This window comes from Cynocephalus volans, chromosome 7, assembly GCF_027409185.1.
Source record: "Cynocephalus volans isolate mCynVol1 chromosome 7, mCynVol1.pri, whole genome shotgun sequence".
NCBI lineage: Eukaryota > Metazoa > Chordata > Mammalia > Dermoptera > Cynocephalidae > Cynocephalus > Cynocephalus volans.
The window spans coordinates 100,819,982-100,846,461 of NC_084466.1; the positions used below are offsets into that span (position 1 = coordinate 100,819,982).

The following is a 26,480-nucleotide window of genomic DNA, read 5'->3' on the forward strand; positions in this document are numbered from 1 at the left end:
ATATATTATCAATGAAATTGTTTTGCTTGCATCTACTAGAAAGAAGGGCCACATTTTCTGGTCTGATTTCTCATTTATGTAGCAGGAGAGAGTTATACTTCTTTCTTCTCATTAATTTCTGGGAAAGGTCCATACCTATCTAGGATAATAGAAAAATGACTTCATAATACAGTACAGAAGAAAGAAAGAAACTGCTATGGGATGAATTGTGTCCCTTCCAGAAATCATATGCTGAAGTCCTAACCCCCAGTACCTCAGAATGTGACTATATTTGGAGACAGGTCCCTTAAAGAGGTAATCAAAGTGAAATGAAGTCATATGGGTGGGCCCTAATCCAATATAACTGGTGTCCTTATAAGAAGAGGAGACTAGCACACAGAGAACACACAGACCAAGGGAGGAAGGACCATGTGAACACACAGGAGGAGGTGGCCATCTGCAAGCCAAGCAGAGAGGCCTCAGAAGAAACCAAATCTGCTGACACCTTAATCTTGAACTTCTGGCCTCCAGAACTGTGAGAAAATAAATTTCTGTTGTTTAAACCACCCAGTCTGTGGTATTTTGTTATGGCAGCCCTAGCAAACTCATACAAAAACATACTCTTGATTTTCCAAACTTCAGGTCAAAACAGAGCATTTGATTTTTCCTAGTTGAAACCTGTCCTCTGTCCACTTCACTCAACAGCCATCCTCATATTTATAAATGTTATTACTATTCACTCAGTTCCTCAAGTCAAAACTACCAGTGGCCCAGTGTTCTCTGATCCCCTGCAGACCACGGATCACAACCCCATTAATCCTATCCCCAAAGCATGTTTTGAATCTACGTTCTTCACTTCACCATCATCACCACCACTATTATCTCCCATTTGGATTACTGCAAAAGTCTCCTAAATAATCTAACTTCCTCCATTTTTACTCTCCTATAATCCGGCAATCCTGTCCAGTTCAGCAGCAAAAGTTATCTTTTCTTAGCACGTATGATCACTACCCTGTCTCTCCCAGCTTAAACCTTTGAGTGGTACTTGGAGTAAAACTAAACTCCTACTATGTCCTACTCGATCTACCTCCAACTGCCTGATCTTCTCTCTGCCTATCTCCAAACATATCTAGCATCTCTGTGCTCCATCCATACAATTTTCTTCCATTAAAAAAAATTTTTTTTTTAAATTTTATTTTTATTTATTTCTTTGGTGGCTGGCCAGTACACGAACCTTGGTGTTATCAGCTGATTTTCCTTTAGTTCCTGGAAAACGTCAAATTGTTTTCTGCCTCCAGGGCTTCATTTTGCTCCCTCCACCTAGAATGTTTTCTCATCTCTCTCTTCACAGGGCTTGATCCTTCTCTTGTTTTAATTGCAACTCCTCCAATGCCCACCTATTTTAAGGATTCCCTCTGTTATTCTCTATCTCCACCCCTTGTTTGTATTTATTACAACTTGTAATATTTTTATCTGCCTACGTACTTGTTTTTGTCTCTCTACTAGAATTGGGAGGGAAGCACAGAATTTGTCTCTCTACTAGAATTGGGAGGTGCATGGTAAAGACTTGAACAAATCTTGTGAAAGATTTGACTGCCTTGTGTATGTTTCAGGCTGAAGCCATAATGGTAGGCCAAAGCACAAGAAGAGAAGACCACAGAGCCCTTAAGACAGAGGATGAAAAGAGGGGAATGCTTTAGATGTAGAGAATGACTCACTGAGGGACCAAACAAGGTTTGGCTGTGCAAGTGCTTGATTGAACGAAGGCCCTAAACTTGGAAAGCAGAAGTGGGTAAAAATGACTAGAAGAGGCATTTCCAGTTGTCCCTCACGGTGGAATCTATGATTTGGTGACAATTTCTAACAAATTCTTTTCGACAGTACCATTCTATTCGTTCCAAGTTAACAATAAAAGGATTACAATTTTCACAGATCCTTATAAGAATTTATTTCACTATATTGTAATTATTGTTTTTTGTGTCTCACTGACTATAGAGTACCTTTGAAGTCAATTTATTTAATTAATTTATTTACCTTCGTATCACCCAGAACATAACAGGCTTTCTGGTCCTGTGTAAGCGTTCCACAAATGTTTGCTGAATCAAATGGTCCTGTCTAAAATGCTTGAAGCTGAGAGGTTTATTTGGGCTTTGTAAAGTCTCTAATATTCAAATAGAAGAAAGCAAGAAAAAAGTATAAGATGTGAAAGGACAGTGAAAAGATGAATGGGAAAATAGACTTTACAGTGGGAAGAACTCTAGTGTCAATGAGAGGAGATGAAGTTGGTAGAACTACATGCACTTAGCAAATGTTCAGAATTCCAGGCTAATAAGATTATCCACAGGCAGAAGGTACATAGGGTAACATTGGTCTTCTGCTCCTCTGAAAAACCCTACTGTTGTGTCCTGAACATTTTGCATCAATAGTCTTTCAAATCATAATTTTACCAGCCACATATCAAAATTTGCTTGCTCACTTCCCCATTGTTGGAACTTAGGTTGCTTTTAATTTTTGTTATAGAAATTAACACTGCAATAAAAACCTTTATACTTTTGTTTTCCAGTCTCCTTGTTTTTATCTATTTCTACTACTAGAATTGGTAGGGTGTCGCATAGTATGTGCCTAATAAAGATTTGTTGGGGGCTGGTTGGTTAGCTCAGTTGGTTAGAGTGCAGTGTTACAACACCAAAGGATTTGGATCCCCATACCGGCCAGCTAAAAAAAAAAGATTTGTTGAGTGCATCTTGTATTTCCTCCCTTTGGACAGACTCCAGAAGTGATGTAATACAGGTAAATAGTTTAGTGCAATGTCTCACAGTAAGTATTCTATTAGTATAAACTATTAAGTGAAATTTACCAGCTTTTCAGATATATTGCCAATTTATTTATAAAAAGATTGTGATCCTTTACAATGCTGCCAGCGCCATTAATTAATTAATTCAATAAATATTTTTTGAACACACATTTCCTGTGGGCCAGGAAATGTTCAAAATACTGGATAGAACACTGAGCAAAACAGACAAAATCCTTGCCTTTATGGAGTTTTCATTCTAGTGGAAGAGATAAAGTTATATATCTATTTACATAGCATATATTTATAGATTTATATAATTGCTTATCTATTTCCTTTACATGTATAATAAACATAATATTACATATTTATGTATTATATAATAAAATGTCAGGTAGTGATAATGAATATGAAGGAAAATAAAGCAGGACAAGATGATAAGGAATGAGGGGATGGTTTTTGGACAGGGTGGCCAGGGAAGACTGGAAAAGTGACATGAGTAGAGACCTGAATGAAGGAAGTGAGGTGAGATCCAGCAGAAGCAGTATGGCTACACGGAAGCTTGTAAGAAAAGTGGCACAAGAATAAATAAATCTTTTATTGGTCTCTCAACAGCCTGGGCATTGTTTGTCAAAAATAAAAATAATAGGTAAAAAATACTTTACTCTTGTTCTAAATTAAAATTACTTTATTTCTGGTGAAATGTACTGCTTTCTCAAATATTCTTTTACTAATAGTTCAGGAGAGATAATACTAGTAATAGTTAAAGCTAACATTTACAAAATTCTTGCCATGTACAAGGCACTGTACATATTATCTTAGTAAATTCTCACAACCCAGCAAGATATGGATTATAAACATAATTATAGAAATTATGACTAAGGAGTAATTTTCTATAAAACAGACCATTAGTAAATGTCTCTGTGTTGGGGGGGGATGGAAAACAAAGGTCTTAGGTGAGCTGTAGGGGTCTGGGTCTGAATCCAGAAAACCAACACCATATGCCATCCTTGCCAAAATCCCATCCTGCTTTTATACAACGAATTTACATTATCCTGATAATCCTGTGATCCTATACTTGTTTCATCTTAAATACAACCAAAGGCTATTTTCTAAGATTTTGCACCACAGTTTCATAGATTTATAACACTAAAAGGAACATCAGCAATGTCCATTCCACTTTTTACGAGCAAGACTTATCTTTAGAAATATTCCAGATAGAGATGCATCCATGTAGCAAAGACAGCTGTCCACCAATTCATGCTCTCTTTTCCAAAAAATAAAGCAGTACTTGGAAACTCAGAGACTATGCTTTCCAGCACCCTTGTTTCTCAGTGTGTAGTTCTTGCTAATGTTATGTGTGCAGCAGTGAAACGTGGCACTTCCCAGACAAGGGTTTTAAGAAGCTCCTCCTACCCCCAACTCCCAACGTCTCTGGAAATCAGTTTTCACTCATTAGTAAAACCCGCTTGGACTGTTAAAAAGGTAAAAAAATACATTTACATTAAGTCACTCAAATTTTAATGTTTATTTGCTGTAGCCTCAAGTACATATCTTAAAGCTCTCGAGTCCCATGACTTCCCTTTTGATGATATATTGAGGCAACAAGGCCTTAAGTTTAAAAGACAACAACAAAAAAAGTCCTACAAGAGCAATGAAGCTATCAAAATAAGATGTTTTGTGGGCATTCCCAGCACTCCTAATATTAAAATTATGTTTTCTTTGCTTAAGCATCTTGTCATTTTATGCTTATTTTTGTAACATACTGTTGTGAGTTGAATCTGGTCCTTCCTTGAAATATGTTGAAGTCCTAACCTCTGGTACCTGTGAATCTAACATTATTTGGAAATAAGGTCTTTGCAGATGTAATCCTGTTAAGATGAAGTCATAATGGACTAGTATGGGCCCAAGTCCAATCACTGGTGTCCTTATAAGAGGGAAATTTGGACACACACACACAGGGAAAACACCAGCTGGAGACGGAGGCAGAAATTACAGAGATGCTTCTACAAGGATTGCCAAGGATTATTGGCAATCACCAGAAGTTAAGGGAAAGGCATGGAAAAGATTCTCCCTGTGACAACTCAAGAGGGAACAAACTCTGCTGCCACCTTCATTTTGGACTTCTGGACTTCAGAACTGTGAGACAATAAATTTCTGCTGTTTTAAGCCACCCAATTTGTGGTAATTTGTTATGGCAACCCTGAGAAACCAAAACAAGCTAGTTAAACATATTCTCGCACAGACACTTGCTAATCTGAAATATTGTTTTCAATAAGAGATAAAGCAGTATGGCCTATTGTGGAATTCCTTCTAAATTCTCAACATTCACCGTGCAGTCACAGGTTCTAGCAAAGTCTACCATAACGTTTTAAAACTGTGGCTTCGAGTTTTACTGCTTTTTAAGAGATTATGTTAAGACTCGCCTAGGAAATCCAGCTACGGTTTTATGAAGCAGGGTCTCTAACCACATGCGTTATTTAATTTTCTCTGATTGAAGAAGGCCTTGTTATTTAAGCTTATCTTCCAGGGAGAGCGCAGTGATGGGAGCCAACGCTACTGTCGGAAACCTGAACTGGTGGTGTTAACATTTAATGCAAGTAGCTTCAGCCATTCCTATCAATATATCTCACATCCTCAGATTAGCTCCAGTTGAGGCTAAGGAATAAAAGTCTTCACCACTTTTATAACCATATCTGATGTTTCATTTGCTACTTCAAAATCTCCTTGGAAAAAGGCAGAATAAAATAATAAAAAGACTAGAACCTATGGACAGAAAGACAAACAAACCAAAAAAGAGATTTTTTTCAGTAAAAAGCCCTTATTTATGCCGAACCGTTGTTGAAAAGGCGTTGACATCCTCGTCATTTGTCTTCGTAAACCCCAGCTTCTGTATTTGGCGCTTCCCCCTTCGCAAAGAGACTGCGCAGGCGCACGGGCCGGGAAGTGAGCAGGCTCGCGCGCGTGCTCCGCGATCCACTTCCGGCCGACCCCTCCCCCGCGTAGCCACCTCCCTCTTCCCCTTCTCCTCCCCAGCCTCTCCCCTAACTCTCCCCACCCCTCGTGCTCTCCGCCCCGCTCGCCTCTTGTCCTTCCCCTCCCGCTCCATCCGGGTCGCTGACGGCTGTCTCCGGACTGGACAGCGGTGGCGGCTGCTTTTCTCCGAGGAACCCGGTAAAGTTTCATAGGGACCGGGTAGGGAAAGCAGCGGAGTGGCTATCCAGACGCCGGAGAAGATCGCCGCCACAGGCTGAAGGAGGAGAGTTCCGGGAGCTGGAGACCTGCCTCAGCAGCCGTGCCGCCTAGCTCTTTGGGGAGGGCCTTCCCCCCGTCGCCTTGGGCTGCCCCTGCCCTGAGGAGCCGGGTGAGTCGTTGCCCCAGTGGGTTCGGGGGCGTGTGACGGCGTTAGGAAGGGGGCAGGCCGAGCTGGGCGGATACAGGCCGGCCTGGCGCAGGGCGCTTTCTCAGCGCTTTCTAGGGGTGGGGGCGGGGGGCAAGGGCAGGGTCGGGGCTCCCAGGCCCTGGGGCTGGAATGTCGCACTTCCCTCGGGAAGCTGCCTTGGGCTGAGGCTGCGGGGTGCCAGGCTACGTCCGCCGGTGTCTGCGCTTTCTGCGAGCGGGCGGCTGCCTTAGTTGCCTGGTCGGCTCGCGAGGTTGGGTGTGTGCAGACGATTTCTCTTACCCGGTCCCCGTGAACTAATCTGGGTGCATGTTCAGGGAGAGATAGGACTAAACTGTTTTTCGTTCCCCTACCTGTTGCTGGCTGGAGGACGCTTTTCCAATACCCCTTCTGACTTTTTAACATTCGATGGTTAAACCTCGCGCGCTTAACCGGAGGTATTTTCAGGGATAAATTCGGGGATCTTTTCCTGTCCTCTCCTTTAAAAAGAACAAGTACGGGAAGACGATGCAGAACTCTCGGGAACTATCGAGTTCGTATGCCCCAAAGAATGAAATCAAACTTTTGTGAATGAATGGGTCGTGGAATGGGACATATTCACGCTTGCTCGCCCGAACGTAGGAAAATTGGGTTTTGAAACTTTGCAGGTGCTGTGTAAGGAATGTGGCCGACTACAGCAGGAATAAGGCTGACTTCCTGTAAAGGCGCTATTTAGTAATGCGATGTGTTTAAAAAATCTGTGTAGGCTTAGTTGAAGTGGACTCTGTTATTTGTGTCTTTTACAAAAGAAGAAATGTTCAATCGGTGTACTGGAAAGTTCTACAGATTTCGCCACTGAACTGCCAGTGTCCCAGCCCCCATTCCTCGTTAAAAATCAGCAGTACAGGGGTTATTTGCAAATTTTTTTTTTCATTTTCAAATAATTGTCTCAGAGGTATAGATAGATTGCCCAGGGGAAATTTTTTAGTCACGATTACCACTCGTGATAGAAAACGTTGAATTTTGGGGAGAATCTTGATATTTAAACTGCATATTTTTTCTGTATTATAATTATGCACATTGATTTAGTTTTAAAATTAGTAGTGAGGTTGGAATGGTATTGTTTTAAGATTATGGCTTGATAATAGAATCCTGATTTTCTTTATGGCTTGTTAGTATGAATTCTTTTAAGAGTCATTTAAATTGTGGGAAATTTTTTAAAAATTCCGTTATTGGTTTTATTTCTTTTACAGATAACTTCAATTTTCTGCTGATGTGGACGTAGGTATTAGAAAGTTCAATTATGCTACGGTTTGAGAGAGATTGCAAGGTTATGTTTCTACAGTTGGCTAAATTTTTCACAGTGTATACTTGGTATTTGGGGTAGTGGAAATATATCTTATTTCTTGCTCCCATTGAAATGTAGCATATTATAAAATATATTTGTTTACTATGTAGCAATAATTGTAGCCTAGCTCTTGAATGAGAAATTATATATCATGTTTCCTTTGAAGTCATATTAACTTTTTTTCTGTCTCTTCAGACATAGAGTACCTCCACCTTTCCAGTGTTTCAGAAGGGAGTTTTTTATTGAAACTGGAAGACCAAAATAATTACAAGCATGTTGTGCTGGGGAAACGCGTCTTTTGGACAGCTAGGTTTGGGTGGAATTGATGAAGAAATTGTACTGGAGCCCAGAAAAAGTGACTTTTTTATTAATAAGAAGATCCGAGATGTAGGATGTGGACTCAGACATACTGTGTTTGTTTTGGATGATGGAACGGTGTATACATGTGGATGTAATGATCTGGGACAGCTAGGTCATGAAAAATCCAGAAAGAAACCAGGTAATTTGAAAATTTTTTATTTGCTATTTCTAATAATTATATCATTTTAAGTGTGAAGTGTCGTATAATTTTTCTAGTCCTAAGCTAATGTTATTTATAAGGCTTTAAAAGCAAAATAGGTGTTAAATATGTCCTGTACATTTGTATGCTTCTAACTATGTTAGTTATTTTGCGGATTTTTTTTTTTTTTTACTTCTGCAGTTATAAATCTTTATTGTGTGGTGATGTAAAACAACTGAGAAAACCAGCCTGAAGTGTGTAGATATTTCTTTAGTATATAGAGTATAATAGTATAGAATACTATACATAGTAAGCAGGTCTTTACTAAGTTCTGTTCAGCCACCTTGGACTGGTTTTAAATGCGTAATTTGCTGTGTTGTTTTTCACATATCAGGAAAAAACCCAAACTAAGAGGAAAGCTTTTTGTTTTCACTTACTTGCCCAAAATATATTTTATTTCTTCTATTTATCCCCCATCATAGTATTTTAAATATATAATTTTATTTGGTTTAGTTGAAAATATTTTTTATTCTCCTAATCTCCAACTTTCAAGTAGTAGTGCTAGCTGTTAAAGGTTTTGTGAGTATGAGGTGTCCGAATTTTGTAGTAGCTGTACAAGCAAAGTTCAAAATAATTTGTAGGGTAATGAGAATTTTGAGGAATTTGGTCACTTTTCATATTCTCTTTTCCTGGGTATCATAATTTAAAATCAAATATTATCATGTTTAGGAATATCATTGTAGTTTTGTTTTCAATTATGATAATATCTTAAGGGGATAAATTCAAATGAGACTGCAGCTGTTCTGACTTACAGTTCTTTTTAACTTTAACAGTAATGGCACTTCAGTATTTCCTGTGGCAGTTATTTTTCTTTATCCCTTCATTATTTAAGTGGTTTCTGTTGTTAGTCTACCTTTGAGAGATTAATGTAGATATAAAATATTCAGGCATTCAATTAAAGCATGTTCCATCTTTCATACCATCTCACCACCGTGCCAAACCTCACTTTTCTAACTTGTAAATACTGTATGATTTTCATCCTTTCTTTGTGGTTAGGGTCTTAATCTTTTTTCTTCTGCTTTATTTTGTAATTTAGTCTTATTAGATGAATGATAGTGATGCTTAATGCAGTAGGTTTAATTATTGCAGAACTCAAGGTAAATGGTAGCCTTCTTGTATTCTACTTTGCTAAAAAATACTTTATGGACTCTTACCAGATTTTTATAATACCAGATATTGAGGTGGTCATGTTGGTAGAAATGAGTGGTAATTTACTGATATGCGTTTGATTGTTACCTCTGCTTTAAAAGGCAGATGGGCCCTTAGCTTGGAATGCTGCCTCAGGTTGAGATTCTCATGGTATTGGGGCTGCTGTTGTACTTAACATGCCCCATAGAAGTAACTGAACATCTCTCTGTATTGCTTTAATACTTTCTGAAAGGCTGTAGGGCAAATAGAAAGTACATAGCCAGCACATAGATATTGCCAATGTAGTACTGAAATTTACTAAGGTTTAAAAATTTTAAATGTTATTAAACACCTATTCTGTGCCCAGGATAATGGTAGACACTGTGCTCTAATAGGATAATGAGTATAGTGCCTGGAACAGCTTCTAACTCTATAGGTGGGATTCCGAGAAACTTAACTAGCGAGAAGAGCCTTCTTCGAGGTCATGTTGACATTATGACATCTTTATCATCCTGTCAATTCACCCTGGAAGCATTATTTGATAATGTAAAGTTGGGATGGTGTGTTTCCCTAACTTAGGATACCTCTTTAGGATTGTCTCATGGTTGTTCAGGGTACACCACAATCCATGGAATACAAAATTAAAAGGCGTGAACTTTTTGAGAAACTTAGAGACTGGATTGGAAGTTAAGATGTACATAAATGAAACAACTGGAGAAAACATGATGTGCTGTGTACTTTGACACTAGGGAATTTAAAGAGAAATGTCATTGTGGGATAGAATTAAAGTAAGATTTCTGGGAGAAAATGAAGGCTTAAGTTTAATTCTGTCAGTAATCACATAGGTAAGACAAAATAAGTTTGGAGCTGGAATTGCTTAGTTTTATGGAAGGGGATCCTGAAACTGAGAAAAAGCTTTTTGTTATCAGAAGTCCTGGTTCAATGATATTTTGAAGTGTACCTAGGTTGCAGAGGTACGAGATAGTAGAGGTTGAAGGAGAGGCTGTGATAGGTACTTCATCTTTTAACCTCCGTCTTGATTTAAGGTGCCTGAGGGGTAAATTTTAATAATGTTTTTAACTAGAATTATTGCTGTTTGGAATAATTCTTCAATGATTTAAATGTGTCCCTTTCCCAACCCTTTTTTAAATTTGTGAGTTTGAGGACTGGATTAGAAGATAAGGAGTTGTTGGATCTTATTTAATTGGTTTTAAAGTCTTCTGGTAATTGAGCAAGTCTTTGTATTTCTAGGACCATGTAATAAACAGTTCACTTCATCAGAACCTTAAATTCATATTAGAAAGAAAGCAGACAGGAGGGAGCTAAGAATTGTTTCTTTATATAGACTGGTTTTATGAACATAGCAAATATTCTTTAACTAATAAGGAGTTAAAGAGAAAGAGGTAGTCTTACTAAGGATCATTATTCTTGAGAGACTTGATAACCTACTAGAGGACTTGGCCTTACAGTGTAATAAATAGATTTGACCTGTGGCCCATTGGGAGAGGGTTTCCATTCTGGACATTTTAGGAACCACATAGAAAGGTTTTACTGATTTCCTTTACCAGGAGTGCAGAATATTTGTATGTTCATCTCTGTTCTCTTGTGTATTATTGCCGTCTGCAATCACTGCTAGCTGTTTCTGAATTATTTCTAGAAAAGTGAATATCTATTTCACTTTCATGTATTTTTCCTTTATAAGAACTTTTTAACAACTTTTTTTAAGCTAGTGTCTCAATTTCTTCATTCATAGCTAACAAGTAAATATATTTAATCTTCAGTATGCTAGACCAGTCCATTTAAGTGAATTGTTATTTTTATTTTTAGTCTTTCTTGTAAATTCACTTCTGAAGAGTTTAAGATAACCTATACCAAGTGTATTTAATCAGATTCTTTACTCACTATGTATCTAATCATAGATATAATTTGGTGACCATGGTCCTAAATATATGTTTTGCACATCTGTTTCCATTTGTTTCATGTTAGAAATAGTACTTAACTGTTTTATGACCATAATTTGTAAATGATGTGGAACAGTTCTGTTAAAAAAGAATATTTCAGTAGCATTTTGGGGGATTTACAGCTCAAATAGAGTATCTCATTTAATCCTCACAACAGTCTTGCATGGTAGGTAGGGCAGTTGTTATGGTCCCTATTTTAAAGATGAAGAAATTAAAGTTAAAAGGGATTAAGAGACTAACAGGTTCACTAGGCTAGCAAACGTTGAGACTGCTCTAAATCCTGTGGATTTTACCTTTATCCCCCAAAGCTTTTCCCCTGCATATTTAGAAGGCAGAAGAATCTTAGTTCACCTGGGGGAAATTAGTTTCCATCCATATTTTAATGTAATTCTGAGGGTTTAAAAATCTGTTAAAAATTACTGTTTATAACTGAGGTTATACAATAAAGATGCCATATTTTATTATCCACAACCCCCAGTGCACAAACTCAAGAAAGGACATTTTAAGAACCATATAAGAACATTGAGAGTTCTATTTTCAAGGTGTAATTTTATACCAACACAAACTAAAATTTTAAATATGTATGGTTTATTCTTGAATGGAAGATTAACTTGATTAGCAAAGTCTGCAATAGGTAAAGTTTTGAATGGTGTGGTGCAATTTATTGTAGTTTATGTTCAACTCTTTTATGGACAATACAAAGATGATGAACATTGATTCTATGTTTCCTGTATGCCAAAATGGTGTTTCTACTGTTGGGTCATTACTGCTGTGTTGATCACATAGCAGTAATTACTTGCTTGCCTTTCTTTATCATTTCTGACCTACTTTCTCTGTTCATAAAACATGAATCTATAAATGAACTGCTCCTTAAAATGTAGTTGAAATTTAAAAAGTAAAATAGGAAAATAAATATGGGAAATAAAATTATTCACTGAAGAGCAGATTAAGAACACCAAATTATCCCACATATTTCTGATTGAATCAATGCATATAAGACCAAAGAAGCTCATTATGTTTTATAACTCCTAACTTTCACAATACCTTCTAAGAAAGAGAAAGATATGGATGATATGAAGACTTGAAAAAAGTAATTACTTGGGTTAGGAGTGGAGGCTTTCTTTGGACACTTACTTTGAGAAACGTTAGTGCCCGAGAATCACAGTGTCAAGGATAGGGAAAAAAATCATAATGCAAACAGATGACTACTGTTAGAGAGATGTATAATGATACTTTACTTTGTGTAGGACCCCACATCTGAGGAATTTCAAGAGCATTACACAATAACTCATGGTTCCTTTCAAAATGCTTGTGACACAATTTGCAAGAATTATCCTCATCTTAGGGGATAAGTTTACGGAGAAATGGCAGCACAAGTTGGTAAGTAACTTGTCAAAAATAGCAGGTGACTGGTGAACAGCTATAAATTGAAAGTTTAAGTCAACCAGTCTTCTACCTTATTCACTAAATTGTGCTTATGTTTAGAATTATTTACAGTAATATCTTTTGTTTGAGGCAGATCAACTAATAATGGACAGGTTGTTTTCTTGCCATTCTACTTGGTGGCTTATTGAAGTAAATCATTATTTTACCAAGATGCTTACATTGTGATATCATTTTAGTACTACATTATAACCCTGTGTAGTATGAAGAATATTTAAACAAATGAACAAAAACTTACTATGGTAGCACCCAGTCTTTTCTTTTTTCTCTGTTATATATCATATTATATATTCCTTTGTTGTCTAAACTGCTATGCTGCAGTACTATCCAAGGTTCTTAGTAACTGCCTCGCAGGATTGATTTGGTGGCTAACATTGGAACCTGAATTAGTTACGTTGTATCTAGTCTGCCATGTAGATAACATGCATCTCTGTCTAGGATGCATTGGTTTGGTGAATACTTTATTAAACTTTTAACCCACACAGAAAACAATAATAGCAGTGGATGCCTAATCTGAGCAGTCTAACAAACGGAGGCTTCTTTAAAGGATCTGGAACCAATGATTTTCTCTTTGTGTTTGATATATTAGTGTTTTTACATGATTGGAAGTGCGCCACATACTTTCCTTAGAACAGGAGTATGCTAGATTTTTATTTCAAAATTTAGGCAGTTACTAAGGATTCTTGTTGAAAATGGCAGCCTAGATGGTTTAGTTTCCATCATCTCCATAGTAAGAATTCTTAGGGTTCCACAAATGTAGCACCATTGTTAAAGCTCATTTTTCACAAACACCATGTATTTTAAAAATTGCTTTGAAGATGTAAATCAAAAGTCACTATTGTATTCCTGGGTTATAAAGCATAACAGATACTTGGGATACATATTAAAGACAATCTAATAGAAGAGATATACTTAAACATTGTTACAAGGGTTTATTTGGGCTAGGATTGTGTTAGTGAGTAGAAAATTGGGTAGCATTAATGAAGAATCCATATTAGCAAGCCCATGGCATACCTCCTGTCAGCTTCTCTGGATTTTTTTCCCGTGCTGATGGAATTAAGGCAATAATTATTTTAAAATCTTAATGAGTGTGATAGTTACTTTACATGCCAAAAAACAAAACAAAAATAAAAAGCCTGTGTTGTGTGTAATTATACAGAAATTTATTGGAATTATTTTTGTTAAAAGCGAAATTTCTTGAATTTTGGTGGCACGTTCTTTAAAACATAATATTTTATTTATCAGGACTTATTCATTTGTCTTCCTTTCTAGCATGAAAAATTTTTAGTTTTGCCTTTCTTGGCTGTAATGAAAACATTCTGGAATCCTTTAGTTAATGTATTTCTCACAAATTATTTGAAAATATCCTGATTACTTCTTTATTAATATTCCAAGTTAAGCCTCATTTTATTCCTTTGCTAGGTGTCATACTACTGAACTAACACATTTTTTTCATTTTTTTCTAATTGTAAAAGTATTGGATATTCTTGGTAGAGAATTTAGAAAATACAGGAAAGTAAAAATCACCTGTAATGCCATCATGCACACATAAGTACTGTTTTCATTTGGGAGCTTTTCTATACTTATACATGTTTCTTATTACAGATTGGAAGTATGTACTTGTATTTCAACATTTTCTTTTTCCTAATGATAATTGAATAATAACTTAGCAGATATTTTCCCATGTTTTAAAATACTGTTTAAGGATATATTATGAATGATATTTTAACATTTCATCATTTAGGTGTACCAAAATTTGTTTTTTGTGTTTTGTGATTTAATTCCAGATTTTTGTTATAAGTAATGATGCCATTTGGCCTCTGTTTGCATCTCTGTTTATTTTTTTAGGAAAAAGAACATCTTTAATTTTAGCAAATCTAGAACGAATGATACTGAATTTGATTTATTTAAAAAATTTTAAGCATAATGTGTCTCATTTTACAAAGTTGATATGCTCATAAGAAGATATTTGTAAATGAAAGTTTTAAAATGTATTCATTTGACAAGCTTTTGAGTACAATATGATACATATTATTTAGAGATCTAGTAGGGAAAACAAAACAAATGCACAATAATAGAAAGGCATATGAAATGTGCTAGGTGTTATAGGGTGCATAAACAAGAGTGCTATATAGAGATGATAACCATTTGGGATGGAGTGGATTGTAGATGAGTTTCTGTGAGAGAGGTAGCACTTTAACTAGAAGGACATACAGTATTTTCAAGAGGAAAGAATGAAGAGTGCTTTACAGGTGAAGTAACTCAGTGGCAATAGGCAAATTTGAGGCCTATTTAAGGGAATAGTAGTCCAATTAACTGAAGGTTAGAAAGGTAAAATTGAGGTCAGATTACAGAATTAATCAAATTAAGGAGTCTCAATTTAATTTGGTGAATGTCAATAATTTGTAATGGGAATAATCATGGATTTTTTATAAAGGAAGAATTGGAGGAGAGTGAATCTGGAGGTAAAGAAATTAGGCTGTGATGGTAGTGCTTTAACACAAGAAAGGAGTAGGTAGATCAAGGAGAGATTCGAAAGGCAGAACGAATGAACAGGGATTCACTAGGTGGAAGTGAATTGTTAAGTGTGATGGAGGGAGCAAGATATGATCCTAGGTGGAATCATTAATTAATGGAAATAAGGAATCCAGGAAAAGGATGAATGTTAACTCTTTTAGGAGGAGAGAGAAAAGCTGCGAGTGAGGTGACTTTTGTTGTGAACTCGATGACAATATTCAGTGAGCAGTAAGAAATTTAATACCGTAAGTGGAGAGAAAGATTAGGTCTAAAGGCATGAAATGTTTTATTTTCAGTTTTTTATCTTCAGTTTACAGTCAGCTGACATTCCAACAGTAAATTTCTTTTTCGTTTAACCTATCAAATAATTAATAATCCATTAGCAGTACTTTATTTTGTGCTTTTGGGAGACTGTTTAAAGTATCTGACAATATAATACCTTTGTAAACTTAAGGTAACCTAAGTGGTGCCTACTCTATTTTGCAAACTTGACTTTTTATATACAGATAAAATGAAAACATCTATTTGCCAAGTACCATCTGATAGCCTGCTCACTTGAATTTTATTAATAGGTTCACTTGCTTATTTTTGTTTAGCTGACACAAACCTGTTCGTGAATTAGTGTTTGATTTCATGACTACCTTCCAAGGTCTTACTGGAAATAAAGCTTTTGGAGTCACAAGATGATGCAGTGACATAGATGCAAGTTGCTTTTGATTACACTAGTAGCTGAAATAATTGTAACTACAAATTGGATGTGTGCTGGCAGTGTAGGCAAGAGTTCCTGGGAAATATGTCCTCTGAGATAATGCTGTTGCTTCTGTGAAAGGGAAATGCGAGTGGGGAAGGAACAGGGTGAGGCTAAAAGAGGTCCTAAGGAGCAGAATTAGGAGCATCTGGAACAGTTGGAGGAAAAATGAGCTGCTTTACCTATAGATTATTAGATTTTCTTTTTGGGATAGCACAATGAGAGTAAAGTAGAGCATAGATTGCTTCCCACAATCGATCCCAAGCACTTATCGATTAGTACATATATACATTCGCATCCAGGTATTACTCAGCTATAGATTTCATAACTAGGTTCTCAACAGGAGTGAACCTCATGAACTTAGGCTTATTCTCTGAAGAGTAATCAGGTGAAAGCCTGACTGGTTGGTGTTATTTCAGCCTAAACATAGGTCTATTTATTTAGTTGGGGAATTGAGTAAGTCTCTGCAACTGGGAATAAGGGGGAAAGGGAACATTTAGAAATTGGTATGGCAATGTATAGGGACAAGAAATATACAAACTGTATAATTGGAGAGAAATAATGCAATGTTATTTAGAATATATTACATAGATATTACAATGCTGATATTAAAAAATAATAACAGTAACAATCATTATGTGCCAGGCACTATGCCGAATCCTTTATATATTATTCAAAAGTCTTACAGCCACCCTGCAGAGTGCATATTATCTTAGTTTTATAGGTGAACAAAATAAGACTTCAGGAGGTTAAAATATCTCATCCAAAGTCAAAATTAAAACTTAGTGGAAACAAGAGCCAATTAGAAGAACAATGGAAGAAAAGATGCCATTTATAATATGAAGAAAAAGATAAAATAACCCACGAATCACTAGTAAGAAATCTGCGAGACCTATATGAAGAAGAGTTGAAAGCAATACTGAGGGACACAAAAAGCTTGAACAAGTGAAAACCACATTTGTGGGTAGGGACTCTCAGCCACATCAACCTATCAGTTTCCTCTGAATTAATTTGTAAATTTAACATGATCCTAATAAAAATAGCAGATTTTGGGGGGGCAACTAGACAAATGGATTCTCAAGTTCACATGGAGCCAGAGTAGCCAGGAAAACTCCGAAAAATAAGAGCAGTAATATATTAAATTAGATAGTAACATATTTTAATATTAAAGCCTTAATAGTTAACATTGCCTCACAAATAGACATATGAGTATTAAACCAATAAAACAGAATATGAAACCGAAACATAGACCTGACTCGTCTTCAATCAGTGGGGAAAAGATTCAAGTAGGAACTATTCAATAACTGGTCTTGGAATAAATGGTAGCATCATCTAGAGCATGAGAGTGTTGGATTAATACCTGACTTTGTGTATGTTTGGATAGATTCCAAATGAATTAAATATTTACATGTAAAGACCGTAATGATGAAAGAACTCAAAGAAAACATGGATAAATTTGTTTATTATTTTGGAGTCAGGAAAGCCTTTCTGGCTAAAGCATAGAAGAAAAGATAAAATAAACTACATTAAAATAAAAATAATTTTGCTAGGCAGAAATCACTATAAACCAAGTTAAAAAGACAAATGGAAAAGTATTTATGACTCATATTACAATCAAAGTGCTAATTTCTTAGATATAAAGCACTTCTAGAAATTGATGAGATAAAAAGGAACAATCCAATAGCAAAATTGGCAAAGGATATGAACAGGCAGCACAGAAAAGGAAACGGAAATTGTTCTTAAACAAATGAATTCTGTTCAGCCTCATTAATATTAAGAGAAATGCAAAACAGTACACTGAGGTACCATTTTTTTCACAAATCAGGTTAACAACAATCCTTAAGTTTTGTAAAACACTGTATGGTGAGGCTATCAGTAAATAACTAATCATATGTTGTTTGTGTTAGTGTAAATCAGTAAACCCCTACGGGGGGTAATTTGCCATCATATGTCAGAATTGCAAATGCACATACCCTTTTTAATCCAGGAAGTCCCATTTCTAGGAAATTATCTGTTTGCTTAAAAGAAAAAAGCTATTGATATTAGAGTGGGAATTTAAATTTAGATCTGCCTTATACTAACATGGGTATTATGCTCTTTTCTTATTTGCCTAATGCCTGTTATGTTGTCCTGCATGGAAACTGGGCTGTTTCCATAGTCATATTTGCGTGCAAATAGACAATACATATCTTTTCATTTACAGCTGAAGTTCAGGCATTTACTCAGCAAACAAGTGTCGTCCTACTATGCCCCTGACATTGTGCTAGGCATGAAAGTACTTCATTGCCTTTAGTCTTCAATTACTTTATTGGAGTTCTTATTCAAAGACTGTGCCAACATATCAAAAAAATGTTTGTGATGCTTAGAGGTAATGCTATATTATTATTATTTATTTTTAAAAGATTTTTATTGAATCAAAATTGATTATACATATTTTTTGGGTTCAACATTGAGATATGTTGATCAAATCAATATTACTAGCATATATATTGTTACAAATCGCAATTATTCTTTATGCCCCTTGTCCAATCTCTCCCCACCCCATCTCTTTCCCCTCCCCCCCCTTCTAGTTACCTTAGATTTCTTCTCTCCTTTTGAAAGAATAATGGGTTACTCTGTTGATTTGTTGCCTATATGATCTGTCCAATGCTGAGAGGTGTGGTCAGATCTCCCAGTATTATCATAGAGCAGATGCTTCTTCTGTCACTCTGAAATGGGCTTTGTGGAGAGAGACATCCTCTTCTTTTCTTTATCTCTGCTCGTGACTCTCTTTGTGTCAATGTACTACAGTGGCTGACGGACCATCTGCGTGGTGATTGTGGCATCTAGCCACTTTTGCAGCAGCCATGGTTATGGTGGTGGCTGTGTTGGACCACCCATATGGAGGTGATGTTTTAGGCATGCTCCTTGGCGCTGGTGATGTGCCTGGTTGTGGGGAGTGTCTGGTCCCTGGCTCCATGCCTTGGGTCCTCAGGCGGGCCCCGAGGTGCTGGCGCAGTGTGCCAGGTTGGCGGAGGGGATCCGGTCCCCTTCTCCATGCCCCAGGTCCCCAGGTGGGCCCTGAGGCACTGGCACAGTGTGCCTGGTTGTGTGTGTGGGGGGGTCTGGTCCCCTTCTCCATGCCTCAGTTCTGTGGGCAGGCCCCGAGGCGCTGGCAGTATGCCTGGATGTTGGGAGTGGGGTCCGGTTCCAGCTCCATTCCTTATGTCCGCTGGCAGGCCCCAAGGTGCTAGTGGTGTGCCTGGGCTGGAACTAATTTTTTGTCCTTTGCTTACTTTTTAAATGGGGGATCTCCCTGTGGGAACGAGTACTTGAGTTGTGTGGTTGAGCTAAATTGCTGCTTTGCTGCTGTTTCCCTAGGGAAGGCTTTTTGTGCAGCTCAGGGTTTAATGGTTGACCTTATAGTTACTTCTGGCTCTCCAGAGACCCGATGCACCTGGGTTGTATAGAAACTGTGATCTTGGCTTGAGTTTTTTCATCAAACTGCACCCCATGCAGTTCTGCATTCCCAACCAGTCTCCTCTGAGTGGTCCTGCGCTGATTGGGGGGCGGATCGGCTGTCCTTTCGGTGTCCAAGTGTTCTCCCAGTGGGCCTGTCTCCTCCACTGCCCATGCTGCAAACGGTTGCCATGGGATGGGCCCTGCGCTGGTCCCTTGCGATGACTCACCGACCTCTGAATGACTCCCCTTTTAGAGCTATTGTGGCTCCTCGCTCCTGTGTGGGTCCATGAGAACTCTATTAGTGATCTTGCTGTCCTGGGGGCCACCAAGGCCCTCTTCTCCCCTGCTGCCTCCAAGTAACTCCACCGGAAGGGCACAGCTGGGGCTTCTGCCTGCTCCTGCCCCATGCCAGCAGCTGGAGCCTTAAAGCAGCTGCGGCCCGAAACACTCCAAGCAGTTTTTTCTTTCTCTCGTCGTGGTCTCTCCTGCCTTCATGAACTCCGTAGATCTCTCCTCCTCTTCCCCTGAGCTCCAGCGGCCCCAGGTTGGCTGATGTTATGTTTTTATAGTTGCAAATTGGTTGATTTGTGGGAGAAAGTGACGCTGAGGACCGTCTGTTCCACCGTTTTTACCAGAACCCCGGTATTGCTATATTAGAGCAAGATATAAAATGCACTGGATTCCGTTCTTTTCAGACTTTAAAGATAATAATGATACAGAAAAAGAATTAAAGATGCCTTTTTTTTCTTGTGAGAAGCATATGTGATGGAAGTTAGATTGGTCATTGATTTTTAAAAGGTTATTTGATGATGAATAATTATAAGGTATAGTTTGTATGTTGATATTTTGAGGAACAAGGACACTTGAATAAATACTACTTATTCATACTTTTAAATCCTCCCGTGCCCTTCCCAAAATGATGAGCTAACCTTAAAATTTAAAATAAATGCATTTGATTATCCCTTTCTGCATTTACTTTGTGTTTGCAGTTATTTTCACACCAATCTGAGTAAATTTTTTGCTTAGTATATAAATACTTAGTTAATAAACAGTGTGTCTACTGTTTATATGACATTTGATTATGGGAAAAATTTATACATTAAGAAAATCAAGAAAGATAAATTATGTCTAAAATTATAAAACTGATAAATTGTGGAGAACAAAAAAAGAACATTTAAAATGGAAACCATTGTAGTGTAGGTTAGCTATCTCTGTCTCTCTGAAACAAACTTCAAAAACAAGTCCTCTTCATTGTTTGTTAATTCTTCTTGAACTTCTTACTTAAGTTTAAACCATAAATTCACTTTAGGGTCTGTCTTTTTGTGCATAGCACTGACATTGACTGAGATTGCCAAATTTTATTGATTATTTTCTCAGTAATTCTTCTGTTTTTTTCATTATTTCCTTTGCAAATGGATCTTTATGTGCCCTTTAGCTAGTTACTGTAAGTTCTTGGGTCCTTAGTTTCCTCCTATGTCAATCTAAAATTCTTTGTTTTCATTCTAGAGTCTTTCTAACTGGTGTCCTGTCTCCAGTCCACCCTTTTTATTAATTCCAGGTTAATCTTTCTAAGGTATATCTCCATTTCTGTCTCTTGAAATTTGCCCAGCTAAAGTACCATCTCCTTCATTACTCCCTGGTCACTCTTGTAAGAACTTAAATTACACATTTTGTGTACTACCAACCACAGTCCCTGGCATTCAATAAATTAATAAATTGTATTGCTGTCTTCCTATTATAGTTATTTTCCATACCATGTCAACTCCTGGAGGGTAGAAACCTTGTTTTATAAATGTTTGTTAAAACTGTACTGAAAATAGTAATGGTGCATGTAGAAGAAACTTGGGGGTGTGTGTGTGTGTGTGCGCGCGCACAGGCTGAGTGAGCACATGACCAATGTATTTTATTAGTTGTACCTTAGGAAGGGAAGAAGGCTACAGATATGAGACTCTTGTTTCAGTGAGGCTGATGTCCATCAGCTAAACAAAATGTTAAAATTTTAAACTCTACTAATGTATTCAGAGGGTTCATTCTTGCTTGTCTTAGAAAGAAATTGAACTAAACAACTCTTTGATTGGTATGTTGGAGTCTTCATTTCACCTTTACCCCTCCTTTCCTCTTCAAAGCAATTAATTTCAGCAGTTCCTAGACATCCAGAAAGCACTTTTTTTTTGAAGAAAAAAATATTGTTGTAAAGCCCTGTGTATCTATAAAATTATATTTTGAAAATAAGCCAAATATTAAAACATAACTTGTTATATTTGAATATGAACAAAAAAGGACAGCAGTTCAAAAAAGAAAAATGTTTATATAACATTTATTATAACCTAGTGCCTTTATCTTTGAAGTAGGGATGAGAATGCACCTGCCTCATGGTGCTGTGAGGATTAAAGGAGATTAAATAATTAAAGTGCTTAGCACAATGCCAGGCACATAATAAGCTGTTTATATATGTTATCTGTATGCCTATATATAAATAGAATGCATAAAAGGGGTTCGAACTTGGGAACATATCCATTATAGAGAATTCCTTAATCTAGTTGTATCTCTACAAACATTTTGTTTTATTTCCTATCAACTACACATGTATGTTACTTTATATTAATTTTAGATTTTACCAGCAAACTCATTAAAATATTTTCTTTGCTATGGGTTGTACCATTCCAAATTCTTATTGGTAATTATTGGTAATAATTTTAGAGAAAAATTTTCATTTGATTTTTTTTATGCTTTAGTTTTGTTTCTTTAATTCTGAATTTGTTCTATAGTAGTTTATGATGATCATTATATGTATATATAATGGTCATATGTATAACGATCTATATATATAAAAAGGTCCTTCTAAAGTTTTAATAAACAATATCACTTTATTTAAATAATAATTTCACTATTATTCAATTATAGGAAAGTTTGTTCCTTGAGTGAAGTAGTCTCTGATTATTTGTTTTCTTTGTAACAAAATTAGTAATATAATTAGAGTAAAAAAAAAACTGAGTTATTCACTGTTGCTGTTCACTATCCCAAGTGATAGTGTTCTCATCTTTAAAAAGTTATCATAAAATGCGTCAGCTACACATTCTGTTGTTTAATTAAACAAAGAACAAGAAAAGAAAAGAAAAACACTTATAGGTAACCATTGTTGATGATTAGTATTTATTTTTCTAGTCTTTTCTCTTTAAAGGGGGCACAGTTTGCTGGAAAGACTCAGTCCCAGGCTGGAATTTCCACACAGCCCAGGTGTTATCTGACCTCCCAAGACTCAGAAGTGATTAAAACACTGACAAATAAAAGGCAATCCACCCAAGAAGCCTTTTTCAGAGAATCAGCAGCAAAGCAGCAATTTAGTTCAACCACAGAGCTCAAGTGCTGGTCCCCAAAGGAAGTCCCCCAATTTTGAAGATAACCAGACGACACAAATTAGTTCTAGTGCAGAGTTTAAGTGGTGGTGATAGCTAATAATCCACCACAGAACTGAAAAAAAAAACTGCAGACCAGGGACAAAGCTCTGATATTAAACAGTAATGGTCTAATGCCACCAAAGAATACCATAAAACCTAGAAGAGGTAACATTTTCCTCAAATGCCCATCAACGTAAAGACACAAAGATTGAGAAAGAACAGAAATATGATACCATCAAAGGAAACAAAGCACCAATAGTGGATCTAGAGGAACAGCGGGTTTATGAAATATCCAGATGAGAATTCAGAATAACCCTTTTAAGGATGTTCAGGGAGTCACGAGAGAATACAGATAGAAAATTAAATGATATCTGGAAAAATGTTCAGGAGCAGAACAAGAAACTTGACAAAGGGATAGAATCAATTAAAAAAAAATCCAAACAGGGGCTTCCTGTCAAGATGGTGGAGTAGATGGTTCCTAGCATCACTCTCTCCCACAAATCAACCAATTTGCAACTGTTGTAAAGCAACAACAGGAGGCTTGAGAGCCATGCTGGAACAGGCAGGAGCCATGCACCATGGGACCCCCAGGCCAGTGCCTGCTGCTCAGAGAGGCCTGAGAGCCTCTGGGCCCACACTCCCTGAGTCAGTCATGCTGGAACAGGCAGGCACTATGGGACCTCCAGCCCAGGCCAGTGCCCACTGCCCAGAGAGGCCCAAGAGCTGCTGGGTCCACACAACCTGAGTCAGCCGCGTCAGAACAGGCAGGCACTGTGGGATCCCCAGCCCAGGTCAGTCCCTGCCACCCAGAGAGGCCCGAAAGCTGCTGGGCCCACATGCCCTGAGCCGGCCATGTTGGAACAGGCAGGCACCACAGGACCCCCAGCCGAGGCTAGTCCCTGCTGCCCAGAACTGGCAGTCCCTTCAGATCCAGGCCAGACATCAGGGCCAGACATCATCAAGTGGAATGAGTGGACCATGATACCCCCTGCCACAGTGACTAAACACCAAAGGAAAGATACCAGAAATATGAAAAATCAAGAAAGTACATCACCACCAAAGGAAAATAATAACTCTCAAGCTCTAGATCCTGTATAACAGGAAGTCCTTGAAATGACTGACACAAGGAATTTCAAGCAACAGTTCTAAGGAAACTGAATGAGATATATGAAAACTCAGTTAGATAACACGATGAAATGAGAAAAAATATACAGGACCTGAAAAAGAAATGTACAAAGAAATTAGTGCCCTGAAAAGAATGTAGAAGAGCTGTGGACCTGAAGGATTCATTCAACAAAATAAAAAACACAACAGAGAGTCTAACCAGCAGGCTAGAACAAGCAGAAGAAAGAATTTCTGACCTTGAAGACACACTGTTTGAATTAACAAAGGCGGACCAGAAAAACAAGAAAAAGAATTAAAAATATTGAAGAAAACCTAAGAGAGATAACAGAAAACCTTAAGCGCTCAAATATCTGAATCATGGGTATTCCAGAAGGGAAGAAAAAGGAAGTGGCATTGGAAACATATTCAACGAAATAAGAGCAGAAAACTTCCCAGGTATAGGGAAAGTTAAAGATCTTCAGATTCAGGAGGCCCGAGATCCCCAAACATATTCAACCCGAAAAGGTCCTCTCCAGGACATGTTATAGTCAAACAGGCAAAACTTAAAGAAAGAATCTTAAAAGCTGCGAGAGAGAATTGCCAAGTCACCTATAAGGAAGCCCCAATCAGACTAACATCAGACTTTTCATCAGAAACCCTAAAATCCAGAAAGGAATGGGACGATATATTCAAAATACTAAAGGACAAACATTGCCAGCCAAGAATACTTTACCCAGCAAGGCTGTCCTTCCGAAATGAAAGACAAATAGTATATTTCTCAGACAAACAAAAACTGCGGGAATTCACTACCACATGACAAGCCTTACAAGAAATTCTCAAGGGAGTACTGGGTTTGATACCTGAAAAACAACCATCACTGCCATGAATACTCAAGAAAGAACAAAGCCTACCAGTAAAGCAAAAATTGTAACAATAAAGAGAAAAAATAGTTTATCTACCACCTTAAGAAACCAACAAACACAGAAGACAAACAAAATCAGAAAGAAAGGAACAAAAGATACTTAAGACATCTAAAGAAAAATCAGTAAAATGCTAGGAGTAAATCAACGCCTTTCAATAATAACTCTAAATGTAAAAGGATTAAATTCCCCATTCAAAAGACACAGACTGACTGGAACAAAGAGATGGGCCCAACAATATGCTCCCTTCAAGAGACTCACTGCACCTGTAAAGACACACATAGCCTAATAGTGAAAGAATGGAAAAAGATATATCATGCAAGTAGAAATGAAAAACAAGCTGGAGTAGCTATTCTTATATCGGATAAAATAGACTTTAAACCAAAAACCATGAAAAGAGATAAAGAAGGCCACTACATAATAATAAAAGGCTCTATCAATCAAGAAGACATAACAATCATAAATATATATGCACCCAACATTGGAGCAGACAGATTTATAAAGCGAACACTATTAGATCTAAAGAATGAGATAGATTCTAACACCATAGTAGCGGGGGACCTGAACACCCCACTCTCCTCTCAACATCGGACAGATCATCCTCTCAACATCGGACAGATCATCTAGGCAAAAAAATCAATAGAGAAGCACAAGGTCTAAATAACACTTTAGGCCAATTGGACCTGGCAGATATCAACAGAACATTCCATCCAGCAACCTCAGAATATTCATTTTTCTCATCAGCACATTGAGCATTCTCCAGGATAGACCACATGTTAAGTCCCAAAGCAAGTCTCAACAAATTAAAAATAATTGGAAGTATTCCATGTATTTTTTCAGATCACAATGGATTAAAATTAGAAATCAAGAACAAACAAAACTCTGGAAACTATACAAACACATGAAAATTAAACAACATTCTACTTAATGACATATGGGTCCAAGAAGACATCAAACAGGAAATCAAAAAATTTCTTGAAACTAATGAAAATAATGACACATCATACCAAAACTTGTAGGATACTGGAAAAGCAGTACTAAGGGGGAAATTTATCACATTAAATGCTTACTTCAGAAGAATGGAAAGATGGCAGATAAACAACCTAACACTTCACCTTAAAGAACTAGAAAAATAAGAACAATCCAAACCCAAAGTTAGTAGATGGAAAGAAATAATTAAGATCAGAGCAGAACTAAATGAAATAGAAACCTGAAAAATGATACAAAAGATCAATGAAACAAAAAGTTGGTTTTTTGAAAAGATAAATAAAATTGACAAACCTTTAGCAAGGCTAACTAAGAAAAGAAGAGAGATAACAAAAATTAAAAGTGAAAAAGGTGATATTACAACTGATACCTCAGAAATACAAGGAATCATTAGAGACTGCTATAAAAAACTTATATGCCATCAGATTTGAAAATCTGGTGGAAGTGGATAAATTTCTGGACACACACAAACTACCAAAACTGAGCCAAGAAGATATAGAAAATCTGAACAGACCAATAACAATAAAAGAGATTGAAGCTGTTATCAGAAGGCTCCCAACAAAGAAAAGCCTAGGACCAGATGGGTTCACTGCAGAATTCTACCAAACCTTCAAAGAGGAAGTGATATCAGTTCTTTACAAACTATTCCAAAAGGTTGCAACAGATGCCATTCTCCCAAACTCATTCTATGAGGCAAACATCACTCTGATACCAAAACCAGACAAGGATACATCAAAAATAGAAAACTACAGGCCAATATCCTTGGTGAATATAGAT

The 26,480-nt window shown here is 37.1% G+C and overlaps 1 protein-coding gene across 3 annotated transcripts in view; it reads left to right on the plus strand.

Annotated features, from left to right (window-relative positions):
* Window positions 1–5,828: 5,828 nt before the first annotated feature.
* The window catches only part of HERC4 (HECT and RLD domain containing E3 ubiquitin protein ligase 4), a 123,443-nt gene continuing 102,791 nt past the window's right edge, over window positions 5,829–26,480 (plus strand). For 2 of the 3 annotated variants that reach the window (XM_063103556.1, XM_063103555.1), the window contains exons 1-2: window positions 5,829–6,134; window positions 7,693–7,996. In XM_063103556.1, the coding sequence (XP_062959626.1) occupies window positions 7,771–7,996 (226 nt within the window). In that variant the 5' untranslated portion in view covers window positions 5,829–6,134; window positions 7,693–7,770. Of the gene's footprint in view, window positions 6,135–7,692; window positions 7,997–12,409; window positions 12,526–26,480 lie in introns of those variants that run through there. The other variant, XM_063103557.1, reaches the window with a different exon arrangement.